At 64.2% G+C, this 13,521-nt stretch overlaps 1 protein-coding gene across 3 annotated transcripts in view; it reads right to left on the bottom strand.

Annotated features, from left to right (window-relative positions):
• Positions 1 to 482: 482 nt before the first annotated feature.
• COL6A2 (collagen type VI alpha 2 chain) overlaps positions 483 to 13,521 on the bottom strand; it is a 35,408-nt gene continuing 22,369 nt past the window's right edge. For 2 of the 3 annotated variants that reach the window (XM_035030017.1, XM_035030016.1), the window contains exons 11-28: positions 13,250 to 13,303; positions 12,814 to 12,876; positions 12,255 to 12,317; positions 11,958 to 12,047; positions 11,358 to 11,420; positions 10,534 to 10,596; positions 10,318 to 10,380; positions 9,892 to 9,954; positions 9,546 to 9,596; positions 9,166 to 9,201; positions 8,812 to 8,874; positions 8,650 to 8,712; positions 8,466 to 8,501; positions 8,241 to 8,286; positions 7,880 to 8,032; positions 7,219 to 7,671; positions 7,045 to 7,083; positions 483 to 1,701 (exon numbers count right to left, since the gene is read on the bottom strand). In XM_035030017.1, the coding sequence (XP_034885908.1) occupies positions 1,103 to 1,701; positions 7,045 to 7,083; positions 7,219 to 7,671; positions 7,880 to 8,032; positions 8,241 to 8,286; positions 8,466 to 8,501; positions 8,650 to 8,712; positions 8,812 to 8,874; positions 9,166 to 9,201; positions 9,546 to 9,596; positions 9,892 to 9,954; positions 10,318 to 10,380; positions 10,534 to 10,596; positions 11,358 to 11,420; positions 11,958 to 12,047; positions 12,255 to 12,317; positions 12,814 to 12,876; positions 13,250 to 13,303 (2,061 nt within the window). In that variant the 3' untranslated portion in view covers positions 483 to 1,102. Of the gene's footprint in view, positions 1,702 to 2,928; positions 4,105 to 7,044; positions 7,084 to 7,218; positions 7,672 to 7,879; positions 8,033 to 8,240; positions 8,287 to 8,465; positions 8,502 to 8,649; positions 8,713 to 8,811; positions 8,875 to 9,165; positions 9,202 to 9,545; positions 9,597 to 9,891; positions 9,955 to 10,317; positions 10,381 to 10,533; positions 10,597 to 11,357; positions 11,421 to 11,957; positions 12,048 to 12,254; positions 12,318 to 12,813; positions 12,877 to 13,249; positions 13,304 to 13,521 lie in introns of those variants that run through there. The other variant, XM_035030019.1, reaches the window with a different exon arrangement.

Below are 13,521 nucleotides of genomic sequence, written 5' to 3' on the forward strand. Positions count from 1 at the left end.
TTTCCGCACCTTCCAGAAAGGGGTCACCTTCCTAGTTGTAGAACTGAAGCAGTTCTCTGCTCAGATCTCCCATTGATTCTGCAGGTGTTCAGAATGATTTGAAAACTAGCTAGCTGGATTCCAGGGACCAGGTGAAATTAGGGTCCCCTACTCCCCCGCCATCTTGACTCCTCCCCCCAACAAACATTTTTAAAGCACTTTGGCTTAGTCTGGGGATAGAGGGAGACTTCCCTGATGCAACAGCATCCTTCTCAGCTCAAGGCCAGCTAGACAGGGGCAGATTCCATGGTCAAGGCTGTCCAGTCTATACACTTGGGATGGTGTGGACGGCCAGTGCCTGGAGTCAGAACCTGCCCCAGGAGAGCAAGGTCGGGGGGGGGGGCACCATGGTCAGTCCTGGTGGCACATGAACGGTCTGAATGTCTCCTTGGCCACCATAGGGGTCTCTGGTGGGCACAGACATAAGGAGGTTGAGAGCAGGAGGCAGTTGAAAGCCTTTATTTTACTGGGGCGTGTGCATACAGGAATGTGCAGGGCCTGCTGTCATGGCTCAGTCTGGGGCAGGTGACCTCCAAGGGCCAGGCAGAGACCTCAGAGCAAGCCCAGTAGAGCTGGTGGGGCCCACAGAGAGCCTTTGGAGGGCACTGGAGGGGCTGAGGAGTCCAAGGATGAGGCTGGGCTGAGGAAGGCCAGGGGAACTGCAGGCCGTCCATGAGGCTCTGGAGCACTGGCCACCAGAGTGCACCCTGCAAAGCCTCTGGGATCCGGGGAGGGTGTGGAGGGCAGGGTGTGAATAGACTGACAGGAGTGTAGCGTGGTGGGACGCTCTGGAGGAGCTGGAGATGGGTGGGGGTCCTCTCTTCCTGACTTCACACCCACACCTGGAGATGGAGTCTGCAGCATGCGGGACCTCGAGTGAGTCTTCGTAGCACCACGGACTGAGGACAGTGCCCACAGGGCTGGGGAGCCTGGGGCACGAGGCTGAGGGCGCAGGCAGGGCGGCGGGCTGGGAGTGCGAGATGGGGGCTGGAAGCGGGGCCAGGGGCCTGAGGCTGGGGGCCTGGGTGTGGGTCTGGGGGGCGCGGGGCAGGAGCGGGGGGCGCTAGCAGATCCAGCGGATGAACCTGTCGAAGAAGCCAGGCTGGGCCAGGCTGTCGTAGTCCTTCTCGCGGAAGACGGCGGTGGCGTCGCCCAGGCTGATCTTGGACAGCACGTCTGTGTCCACGTCGCCCCCCACGGCCACCACAGTGGGCACCACGTTCTGCTTGCGCATGGAGTGCACGGCCTCCTCCAGGCTGTCGTTGCCCGTGACGCCATCGGTGAGGAACACGAAGGCCAGCTCGGCGTGGCGGCGCGCCCCAGGTCGCGCGCCGCGCACCACGTGGTTGATGGCATACACGATGCCCGCGCCCACGTGCGAGAAGGAGTTGAGGTAGCGCGCGCCTTGCAGCGCCTGGTGGATGAGCGTCAGGTTGGAGGTGAGCGGGAATTCCACCTGCTGCTCGCCGGGGCCCCCGAACTGCAGCAGGGCCACGCGCGCGTTGAGCGGGTCGTCGTCCCTGCGCGCCAGCGTCAGCCGCCGGGACACCTCCTCCACGAAGCGCCGCGCCTTGTAGAAGTTCTGCTCGCCCAGCCGCTCGGAGCCGTCCAGCAGGAAGACGATGTCCACAGGCCGCTGCGTGCACTGGGCCACGTACAGCTCTGGGGGCAAAACGGGGTGGTGGGCAGGCGACCTGGGTGAGGCCCCCCGCCCCGCGGGCCGGGCCCTGCCCTGGCTGCCCCTCCTGGCCACTCCAGGCCCTGGCACAGTCTGTTTCCTGGCCCTGGCCATGCCCTGCACCCATCTCTGCGCACACCCCTCCCACTGGAGCCCTGAGGACCACCGGGGTTGTGGGGTTGCCTCCAAAGGCACGCATGACCGGGAGCCCTCACCACCGTGGGCCGGGGTGGGCCCCATCTTCTGGAACCTGTCACTGTCTTTGCTGGTTTTGCCTCCACCAGGAAATGTCCCCAAACCTGAGGACTCAGGGGTTTATTTCCACCCTCCAAGCACCATCTCTGCTCAGTGGCCTCCTCCAGGCCCTTCTGGGGCAGGAAGGGGACCCCAAAAGGGCCTCAGGCCACAGTAGGGGTGGGAGAGAGGATCAGGGAGGCTGTCTTTGCATTTGTAATTGACAAAAAAGATCTCATAAAGACCTCCAGCCCTGAAGACCCCAGGATGCAAGGACCCACATCTGCCACGACCCGCTGTTGTCCCAGAGCTGCCCAATGCTGGCTGGGCCACGTCTCTCCCAGCTTTGGGAGCAGCGGAGAAAGGAGCCTGTGTCCTCTGGGCCTGGACATCTCTCTGGTAGGCAGTGAGCCCTGGGTGGCAGGCCCCTGCAGCCTCTCCAGTGACTCACTATTACCTGCAGAGAGCCCTGCTCCCATCTGGGTGGGCACCAGCCCTGGGCTTGCCGGACAGCATTGGGGGCGAGGCTGCGGCCAAGGCTGAGGCCAAGCCTCTGGGGGATGTGGGCACCCCAGCACAGGCCGAAAACCCACTCTTTGCATATGTGGGACATGGTCCACCCTCCGCAGACACACAGCCAGGCCCCTCTGCCGTGGCCTTGCTGGAGACTTCACCTCAACCACAGCTGGGGCTGGGGGAGGACAGAGCTGGTCCTCCTGCTTGCATCCAGTTTCTCAGCCCTGCGAGCCCCACTCTGGGATGTGGGTCCAGGCATGCTGACCCCTGGGGCCAGGAGTGCGGGGATCCCATCAAGGAGGAGGTCCTGACTCCTGGCACCGATGGGCAGGGCCTCAGCCCAGGTCCCAGCCTTGGGGCAGTCCTGCAGGCAGCATCCCCCAGCTACACAGGTGCCCGCTCCAGACCAGTCCCCAGCCACGGCATGTCACCCCAGCACATCACGTGACCACAGCAATGCGTTCACACTCTTTTTCAGCTTTTATAGAATGTTTAAGATGTGCTCACAGCACCTGAAGGTCGCTCCCTGGGTGTGTCGCCTCGCGGTGTGGGCGCCAGGCTACCCGCAGATGGAACAGCTATTTCTGGCAGGCAGGATTTTTTTTTTTTTTTTGGAGCTTATATTAATGATGTAGCTTATTTTGGTGGCTGTGCAGATGAAAAGCAGCTTCTGCTTTAAATCCACGTGGCCAGAACTTGCTGAAAAGGTCTAGCAAGCAGTCTGGGTGCCCCTGTGCTCCCAAGTCACCACCAGCAGAGACACAGGTGGGGGGGCGGCTGGCTTGGGGGGCAGTTTTCCTCAATGCACCAACCAGGGAGGCCGAGAAAAATGCATAAGGGGTGGCAGGAGGCACGGAGGCTGCAGGGGAATCGAGGGATTATGAGGCTTTGCTCTTCTCTCTTTTCTGGCCAAGTAATGTCTCCCCCAAAGATGCCCATGTCCTAGTCCTAGAGACTGTGAATATGACCTTATGTGCAAAAAAGATTGCATGTGGAATTAAATTATGAGCTTGGGACTACTCTGGATTCTCCAGTGGGCCCCAAGTGCCACCACAAGGTCCTTATAAGAGGAAGGCAGGGGGGTCAGTCTCCAAAAAGTATGGGCTACGTGACCACAGAGGCAGAGACAGGGGCTGGAGGAGACAAGAAGGGTCCTCCCTGAGCCCCCGGAGAAAGCGTGGCTCTGCCACACCTGGATCTTGGGTTTTCGGCCTCCAGACTGAGAGAGGATAGATTTCTGTTGTTTTAAGCCCCTTCTTGTGCGGTAGGCTGCCCCAAGGAGCTAAGAGGGCTGGGTGGGGGCAGCTCTGGCCAGCCCTGCATGCGGGCAGCCTCTGTGGCTTAGCAGAGCGCCAGCACGGTCTCAGGGTCCCCCACGATGTCCCTGTGCACCAGCTTAAATGTGTCAATGAACAGTTCCATCCAGTCCTGCCGCTCGCCTCCTGTGGCGAATTTGGCTCGCTCGGCGGTGTAGACCATCACGGCCACCAGCCTGGAGTAGGCGGCCGGGTCCTGCGTGAACTCCGTGGCGTTTAGCAACTGTTGGATCAGGGGGATGGTCCTGGGGAAGGAGGCATCCGGGCCCTCTTCCGTGCGGAGGAAGGTGACCGGGGGCTCGCCGCCAGGCCGCGGTCCATCTGCAGGGGCATCCAGAGAAGGCTTTAAGGGACTAAGTTGGCGTGAGTGGGCCTCCAGCCGCCCTCCTGGGCTGAGTGTACTGAGAGCCGAGGGCCTCTCTCCTCCGGGATGACTTAGGACCAAAGCGAGGAATGGGTGTTAGGCTCAGCAAGGGGGTTGGATGAGGAGGCTGGGGGGGGGCTACAGCGCCCCCATGTCAGCACGCGGGTGCCTGAGCTCATAGCAGCTTGGGGAGCCAGCAGCAAAGCACGTTGCTGAGGAGACGGGGAGTAGAAGCACCTTTGGGGTCCCCACAAGACTCTTGGCACAAATGGTGGCACTGAGACTTGACCAGTCTCGGGGGCGGCTTCTAGCCACTCAAGGCTGTGTCCCTGGACCCCCCTCAGAACAGCTTCCAGAAAGCTTGCAATTCTAAATCCTCTGCACTTCGAGATGCCCATCGCCCACCGCCCAGAACTGTCCCCTCGAGGACCCGGGAGCGGCCGGGCCGCATACACTCAGGGCTCCGCTCTCCCTCCCGGCCCCCCTGGGAGGTCAGGGCCCGACCCCGTGGGCGCCTTGCTCCGAGTGCATCACGGCCTCTGTCCTAGGGGTCCGGGAGTTTCTTTCTCCTCCGGGAGGTGCCAGGTAGCCAACCCAGGTGACCTGGTCACACGGGCCCCCCACCCCGGCACACACAGCGCCCTCTGAGCCTCTCCTCTGCACACCCGGCCCCGGAGAGTCTCCAGCGTCTGTCCCAGGGAAGCAGGGCTCGGGTCATGCTGGGGCCCCTCCCTCCTGCGGCAGCTCTCCAGAACCAGCTCAGTCTTTGCCGCCTCAGCCCCTGGCCAGCTCTGTTGCTCCCGGAAACCCTCATGGCTCTGACCCAATCGAGCAAGCTGCCCCCTGGCCGGGTCCAAGCCTAGGAAGGTGGGCCTCTGGGTGGACGGGGCCAGATGGCCCACAAGGTCAGTGTCATGTCCCAGCCAGCAGCATCCACCCAGCCCCCTGTCTGCGGCCTCGAAATGCTGAACAGCACACCCACCCCCTGGCGTGCCAGGTTTGTAAGATCTCATCCCCCAGAGACCTCTGCTTTCTTCCTCTCTGGTCACAACGTCTACGACACTTGGAAATTTTCATCACTTTAAAGGATAAGCTTGTGAGTTCAGCAGAGAAGGTAACTAGGGGGCCACGCCCTCCCACTGTTGGGTCTTGGAGGCTCAGGGGAGGCAAGGTCACCATCCCACCAACAGCAAAACCACACGGAGACATCACAAGAAAGGGAGCTGTGGCCGGATAGCCCTCATGAACACAGATGCAGACGTCCTCAGCAGAATATTAGCAAACCAAACCTAACACACATAAAACGATTTATACACGGCAACCAAAGGGGGTTAATCCCGGGCCGGCAAGGTTGGCTCACCATCTAAAAATCAACGTCATCCATCGCATCAACACGGCAAAGAAGGAAAACTGCCGAAGCAGCCTGCGACAAAGCCCCACACTCACTCAGGATGAAGTCCTCAGTAACTAGGAGCAGAGGGGACCATCTCAACTTGACAAGGCGCATCGGTAAAAAGAACCTCGGCTCACTTCGAACTCAGTGGTGAGAAACTGGAAGCTTCCCTGCCAAGATCGGGGCGAGGATGCCGGGTCCCTACTGGGCCCGGACACCAGGGCTCGGGGTCTGGAGTCTGCCCTCGAGGGGCCAACCTGACTGTGGGGCCCACTGCAGGATGACTGGGGGACCCTGCGGGACAAGCAGAGGTACAGCCCGTGGGGTGCTTGGCCGCTCCAGGTGGCCTCTGGCAGAGACCGCACTGGCCCAGCTCTGAGGCTGGCACCTGGGGTTTGGGCGGCACTGTGTACAGCTGTCCCCAGTGGACTCGAGGGACCCCAGGCCCCCAGAGGTCCCCAGAGTGAAGCCCAGAGCTCACAGGCAGCCACACAGTGGTACACAGCGTACCACTGTGATGACCTCTTTCTGGGAAGCTCTCTGCCTGACCCAGCTCAACACAGTTCCTTCCCTCGGGCCGCCTCTGTGCCTTCGGACCTGCCCAGCGGGCCCACCTGACGCCCCATGAGGAGTACGCACGCAAGCCCAGGAAATGCTGACTTCGCCCGGCAGAGCAAGGGGTGGACGCGGGCCCCGCGTTTCTTATCTGTGTCCTCTGTGGGATCTGCCAGCACAGCCCAGCCTGCCCGCTTCGGCGGCCCCCGCCACACCAGCTCCTGAGAGGGTACGGGCCTGCTACCCACGTCCCAGCCGGAGGGCCTGGTGCTGGTTCCGGGCCCCCGGCTGGCGGGGAGGTGCACCAAGGGGACGTCTCGGCTCCCGGCTCACCCAGGCACTTCTGCGGGCGTCCTGCCCCTTCCCTGGCCCCGCAAGCCCCCTGGGACAGCTTCTGCATGTCCCCAGCACTGCAGCCGTGTCAGGCAAGGGGCCTGGGCCCCCCGACCCAAGCCGGTGTCCGCTTCCTGAAGCAGGAGCTCAGGGCCGTCGGGGGGAGGGGGACAGCGCATCAGCCTGAGGCTGTGTGGCCACTGCTGCTCGCACCTCCTGGGCGGTTGAAATCGGCCACTTTGTTTACTGCGTCTGGGGCTCCTGCCTGTGGGGGCTGAAACGGTTCTGGGGTGTCTGTCCCTCCGAGGGCAGTGGTGGTGGTGGGGGACCACAAGATGCTGAGGCTGTGAGCCTGCATTTCAGACCAGGGCCCGCCAGAAACATGCAGGCCTGGACGGGAGCCCCCCCCCAACGAGTGTGCGAGCTGGGTGGGCGGGCTGAAGGGCTCAAGACGTCAAACCTCACCCCCAGCCCCCTCTCAGACGTGCCAGGGTCCTGGGGCTGAGTCACCCATCTGAAGGTTTCTTGCCAGGGAGGGCTCCCGCAGCAGCCCCTCCTCCCCAGCCCTGGGCCGCTTGTGAGTCTGGGGTGGGGGGCTCGGCAGCACCCGAGTTACCTGTTTGGCAGGGAAGGTCCGGGCACACGATCTGAGGGTCTAGGAGCAAGGAAAGAGGCCAGGCGTCCCAGTCAGTGGCCACCGGCCGGGCCCTTGGAAGTCCCGGCCACTTCCGCCCCGCCGCATGTCCTCCTTCCCCTGGCACGGACCCGGGCTGGGCAGGCCGCCGCTCACCTGGGCACAGGACGTCCTCCATGTCGTCGATGAACTTCTCGGCCACCAGATCAGAGAAGAGGGTCATGTTTCGCACCTGCTGCGGCTTGTCGCATGCGATGGAGTAGAGGTTCTCGCTCTCGTGCCCCTCGTGGAACATGTCCCCAATGCCGATGGCTGTCACCGTGACATCGTGGTTGCACAGCGCCCGCAGGTTGAGGTCGTCGTCCCGGGGGTCGTGGCGGCCGTCCGTGATGACCACCGCAAACACGCGGGTCTTCTGGCGCCGGCTCTCCTTGATGAGCTGGTTGTAGGCGAACTTGAGGGCTGAGGGCGTCCAGGTGCCGCCGGCGATCCACTCCAGGTTCTTGACGGCCTCCTTGAAGCTGGATAGCGAGTCGATGCGCTCATCGTCCAGCTGGATGGCCTCAAAGGTGCCCTCGTGGCTGTACTGCACCACGCCCACGCGGGTCCCTGCGGTGGCCGGGCCGGGTGTTAGTGCCGCCCGCTGCCCCACCCTGCACGGCCCGCCCCCCTCGAGCGGGGCCTCAGCGGCTCTGGGCAAAGCTGACGCCATCCCCTGGATGTCTGTCTGTCCACCGCCTCCCGCCCGCCCGGCCTCCCTCCCTGCCGGTGCGTGGGGCCTCCCAGCTCCCCTCGCCCCACGGCAGGCACGGCTGACCCGTCTCTGACTTGGGGTCCTTGGCAATGGCTCCCAGCCTGTTGACCACGTTGATGACGAAGTTCTTCTCCAGGGTGAAGTTGGTGTAGCCAATGCTCTCGGAGCTGTCGATGACGAACACCACGTCCAGGGCCCCGCACCGCTTCTCACAGTCTGCCGGGAGGGGCAGGGTCAGCGGCGGGGGGGGGTGGTCAGGTGGCTGTGTTTACTGACCCCGGGCCCTGGGACACAGGCCCGAGGCCCACAGCCAGGTGCACGAGCGGGAGGGCGTGACCCAGGCGGATGACCCTGACCCCCGGACCAGAGCCCTCCAAGGACACTAGGGTCCTAGCTCCTCCGCCACGTGGGGGCCGAGACTCACCGCAACACCCGCACGTCTCCCTCACGTAGGTCATGACATCGCACTCCTGCAACATAGGGGCGTCAGTCCCGGCCCGAGAAAGCGAGTTCCTTGGAGGGGCCGAGAAGGGGCTCCTGGGAAGTCTTCAAGCAAGCTCCTGCTGACCTCTGGCCTCACCCCTGCTGCCCTTGCTTTCCCATTTTAGGAGGGAGGGGAACGCGGATTCCATCCCTGCCTGACACTTACCGTGAGGCCGGGGTCTCCAGGGGGGCCGGGCTCTCCCTGGAGGAGGAAGGGTGACAGTGGGAAGTGGCCTGGGTCTGGGCTGAGGCTGGGCAGCCCCCCACACCCTGTGCACTGGCATGACCCTGAGGTTCGGGGTGGCCCAGGGCTGTGACCTGAGGGCTGGAGGCACCAGCAGCTGACCTACCTCGGGTCCTGGGGATCCTCTTGGCCCCCGAGGGCCGGGCTCACCAGGGGGACCGGGATCTGCCTGAGGAGCGAGAAGGGCAAGTGGGCGGTGCCTTCAACCTTGGGTGTGTGCCCCCTCCCCCCCCGCGGCTCCCCTGTGCCCCCGGCCCGGGGTACTCACAGGCTCGCCCTTCTCGCCTTTCCTCCCGGGCTCTCCTTTGGGACCAAAGTCACCTCTGCCCCCCTGAGACACAGAACACGTCAGCCCGGGGTGGGGAGCTCGGCATGGCCCCCCTCCCCCAGCCAAGACCTCCGGGGGGTCTGCCATGGGAACGGGCGTGCTCTTGTCAGAATGGCCTGTGCCTGGCGGTTGGGTGGGTTACAGGCCGCGTTTCGGGAGAGGCGGGGTTTTCGGCTCGAGAGTGGCGAGCGCGCTCAGAGCGCAGCACAGGAAGCTCGCTGGGGCCGAGTGTGAGCTGAGGGGCGTGCAGGCCGCCCCGCGGTGGGTGCGGAGGAGGCCCGTATACATACGTACCTCAGGGCCGGGTGGGCCAGCCTCGCCTTTCTCTCCCTGGGAAGCAAGCACAGGTCACCGTAACTCAGCACAGAACCCGAAGGGCTGTCCCTGGGGCGGGAGGCTGGCTCTCCTGGGGACCCCGAGATCTCTGGAAGCCCCCTCCTGCCCCCTTAGGGTGGCCTCAGTTACACAATCTGTGTGAAGCCGTGAGCGCCATGGGTGAAGGCTACACCACCTGCCCTGTGTCTGGGACAATAGGATCCTGGGGGTCTCTGCCACAGACGAGTGACCCCCAGGCCCACTCACCCTCGCCTCGACCCCCAGGAGGGAGGCCCTCGCAGGAACTAGTGGGAAGCTTCAGGGCCTCCCAGGGCCCCCCGGCCCCTGCCAGGACTTACGGGTGTTCCTCGGGGTCCTGGGTAGCTAAATCCAGGCCTGCCGGGGTCTCCCTGTGGGAAAGGAGGCTGGTCAGCGAGGGTCCAGTGGGAAAGGAAGAGGCTGAGCTGGCATTCGGCTGAGGATGAGGACGGACGGGGCTGGGCTGTTGGTCTGGGGGGCTGTGTGTGCAGTCCCAGCCTCGGGACGTGCTCCCCCCGAGGGAGACACAGGAGGGGCTGCCCGGCCCCCGCAGGTCCCCCACACCAAAGGGGCTGGCCCGGCATGCTCCTGGCAGCCTTGCTCGGGAGCTGAGAAGGGGCTCAGCCTCCCTGCGGCCAGTCTTGCCCAGCGGGGTAGGGGATGTACCTTGGGACCAGGCTGTCCTGACTCTCCACGGGGACCAGCGTCACCGGGGTCTCCCCGAGATCCCTGAGGGCAGAGAGAACATGGAGTCGGCACAGGTAAGGACTGACCACGTCCAGCAACACTACCCTTCTCCCCTGCTGCCCTATGGGGACCGGGCAGCCGGGGTTCACTTCTTTCAGGTGCCCCATCTTGGCTCCCAGGCCCCGCACCCTGCCTCCCCCTCGCTGCCACCTGCCTGATATAGCTGGACCCCTCAGGGCAGGACGACCGTGGGAGGTACGGTCCCCCCCCATGCTTCTGCCCAAGCGTGTCATGGGGACCATGTCCTGAGAACAGGAGACCCAAGCAGCACTATGTGAGATTGAAGGGCAGCGACGGGCCCGAGCCCCAGAGCCACGGGGCCCTCCCAGGTGTCCTGCTACTGACCTTATTCCCGGGCTCGCCCAGAGCCCCCTGAGGGCCTCTGGGTCCAGGCAAGCCTCGGTCTCCCTGGAAAGAAAGGACATCCCTCTGTCAATCACTGCAAATTATGCGGGAATGGGGGGGTGCCCCTGCTGGGTGGGTGGGGGCAGGGGGTCCCAGTTACCCCCCACAACCGGGGAGCTGGGTGCCTGCCCCAGGAGGACGAGTGGCCTCACTTACCTTGGCTCCTTTGTTGCCAACCTCCCCAGCCAGACCCCGGGGACCCTCAGGGCCAGGGTCTCCCTGTGAGCAGAGAAGACGAGTCAGTCTTGGGCATGTGGAGGGAGTGGAGGGGAGGGGATCATTTAACTCCCTAGAGAGGGTGATACTGGAACTCAGCCCTGCCCACTGAGTCTCATGCCCCAGGAAAGGGACTGCCACCCATTTCCCGGAGGGGAAGCCCCTCCTTCAAACCCTTGACCCACATCTTGCAGGGAACTGTCAGTCCTCTGATTTGCCGCAAAGACGTCCTGAGTCAGCTACAGGTCTGGTGTGTCTACAGTGGGAAGCTGCTGGGTGGAGCTGTGCATGGCACTCATGAAGCGGGCCTTACCCTGCCCCTGCCCCTCGGCAGGGAGCGTGGACGGGGGTCACCTGTCTGCCTCCTGCTTTCTGAGAACCCACAGGGGGTGCCTCTGCTCCCACAGGCGGCTGGGTACCAGGGGTCACTTTTTTTTTTTTTAAGATTTTTATTTATTTGAGCGAGAGCAAGAGTGAGAGAGAGCACAAGCAAGCGGAGGGGCAGAGGGAGAAGCAGACTTCCCACTGAGCAGGGAACCTGGCGTGGGGCTCTACCCCTGGACCCTGGGATCATGACCTGAGCGGAAGGCAGACGCTTCACCAACTCAGCCACCCAGGTGCCCCTGGGGTCACTTTTGTTTTCCTGGGTGGACCGTGGTGGGGGGATTGTTGCTTGTCCCTTGTCCCAGGGCCCTGTCGACCCCTTGGTGAGACCCTGGTGCAGAAGCAGCCACGGCCAACGGCTCTCCCTCTCAGCCACTCACCTTCTCACCCTTGGGGCCGTTGCTGCCTGGGCTGCCCTTGGCTCCTGGGTCCCCCCTGCGCCCCTGCAGAGAACAGGTATGTAGGTGCGGGGCCTGATGGTGGGCCCATGTGGGGACCCCCTGCTCTGCTCTCCTCACTCGGGCTTTGGGGGAGGGGCCTGGTCCTCTGTCGGGTAAGACTAGTTGCAGTCAAGGATTTGGGAGATGAGGGGCTCCGGTCAGCGTGTAAGACCGGGTCAATTAGGAGTTTTAGTTGATGTGACTGGGGCCCAGCTTGGACCGGCTCTCAGCATGGTCACTCGGTCCACTTCCGGGCCAGGCCTCGGGATATTTCCCCTTTGACGTCCAGCCCTGCCATGAGCCACAAGGGGACAGGTGACGTGGGGACACGAAGTAGTTCCCAGGCAGGGTTGCAGCCGAGCCCGGCCCTGGCCAGCAGGGGTTCTGCCCTACCCTGAATGCTTCACCGGTGGTGCCAGAGCAGGGTCTGCAGGAGGGGCGAGGCAGGCAGGCCGGGGCCGGAGGGGACAGCCCACCCTGGCCAGCAGCCACTGAGCTCTGGGCCCCAGGCGCCAGCAGCGGGACAGAGCATGAACTCACAGGCTCGCCTTTGGGTCCTCGGGGCCCAGGTCCACCCTTGGCTCCTTTCACACCGGGACTTCCCGGGGATCCGTCGTTGCCTTGGTAACCCTGCAGAGAAGAGCCACGTCGGCCCCACAGGGGAGGGCCCTGCGGAGCGCCTTCGCCCCCAGCCCGGCCACCGCTGGGTGGGAGCAGATCTGCCTCAGGTCGCCCAGCAGCAGGGCCGGAGGGCCTGGCGAGGGTGCCCACGCCCCTTACTGCCCCTCCCCCGTCTGGGTCAGCGGGCACGGCTGGTGTGTGGCCGGGGGCACTTGCCTTGCTTCCTTTGGCCCCGCTGTCTCCTGGGGGTCCTCTGCGTCCTGGGCGACCAGCATCTCCCTGGAAAGGTTGGAGAAATCAGGCTTGTGTCCCTGAGACGTTGGCAACAGGCCCGTGCGGCTGCACAGGTCAATCTGTCCCATAGGTGCCCCGTCCGAGGGGGCTGCCTTCTTGGGAAGGGCGGCCATGCCTGCTCCTCCAGAGGCCCGGGCAGCCAGGACCGTGGATGCAGAACAGCCAGGGCACCCGAGAGCTTGGCAAAGGGGCCTGCGAGGCCTGGGTGGATGGTGGCTTGGCTGCTGGGGCCACTCAGGCACTGCAGAGCCCCTGACCGGACACATAGTCCTGAGCTAGCCACACACTGGCCTTTCCGGGCAAGGCACCCCACGCCCCCGGGCGTGAGCGCCACGACCCCTCAGGCAGGGCACTCCTAGGCCTCCTACCCCGAGCGCCAGTTTGCCGGGCTTCTTGGCCAGGCTGCCCCCTGCACAGCCCCCTCCCCCCCAGAGGCCTGGCCCTGCCCTCAAAGGCCCATCACCTTGGCCAGGCAGCCTACCTTGATGCCCTGGTCCCCTTGCTCCCCAGGGTTGCCGGCTTCCCCTGCGTATCCATCGGGGCCCTGCAAGACAGGGTGACAGGGCCGTGCTGGGCTTTCCCCAGGAGTCCAGATGAGCAGAAGCCTCATCTGGACTGAGGCTCCGCCTGGGTCTGGGCTTCCAGAACCCACCGTCAGGACTCCCAGGGGCACTGCCCCCGACCTGCCCCAGAAGCCCCCGAGAGTATTTCCTCATCGTGAGACCACAGCTCTGGCTGAACCCTGGGTGGGGGTCAGGGAGGGCAGGGAGAGGCTGAAGGAAGGGTCCACTCCAAGTGACTCCCAGCTTCCTTGCTGCAGCTCGAGGGGCTGGCCGCCACTCTGCCCCCCCCCCGCCACGACCCTGTGTCCCCCGGAGCTGGGGTTGAACCCGAGGAGGAGCACCAGCTAGCCTTACCCGACTCCCTGGGTCTCCCTTGCAGCCCGGAGGCCCGATGCGCCCCAGCTTGCCCTGGAGGAGAAGAGGGGGGCAGAGGGTGGGTCAGGGTCGTGCACCAATGATGGGCGAATATGCAGGGCAGTCCCCTCCGCTTCACACCCAGCGGGCACCCAGCTGTGTGTTTCAGGGCCTGGACAGTATGGCGGCCTCTCTGTGGGTGGCAGGGAGTCCTTGGGATGCAGCTGCAGCATGCGGGTGGCCTGCCAGTCAGGCCAGGCTGGGGAATTCCT

Source organism: Mirounga leonina, unplaced genomic scaffold (assembly GCF_011800145.1).
Source record: "Mirounga leonina isolate KUSES-001 unplaced genomic scaffold, KU_Mleo_1.0 Mir_353, whole genome shotgun sequence".
Taxonomy (NCBI): Eukaryota; Metazoa; Chordata; class Mammalia; order Carnivora; family Phocidae; genus Mirounga; species Mirounga leonina.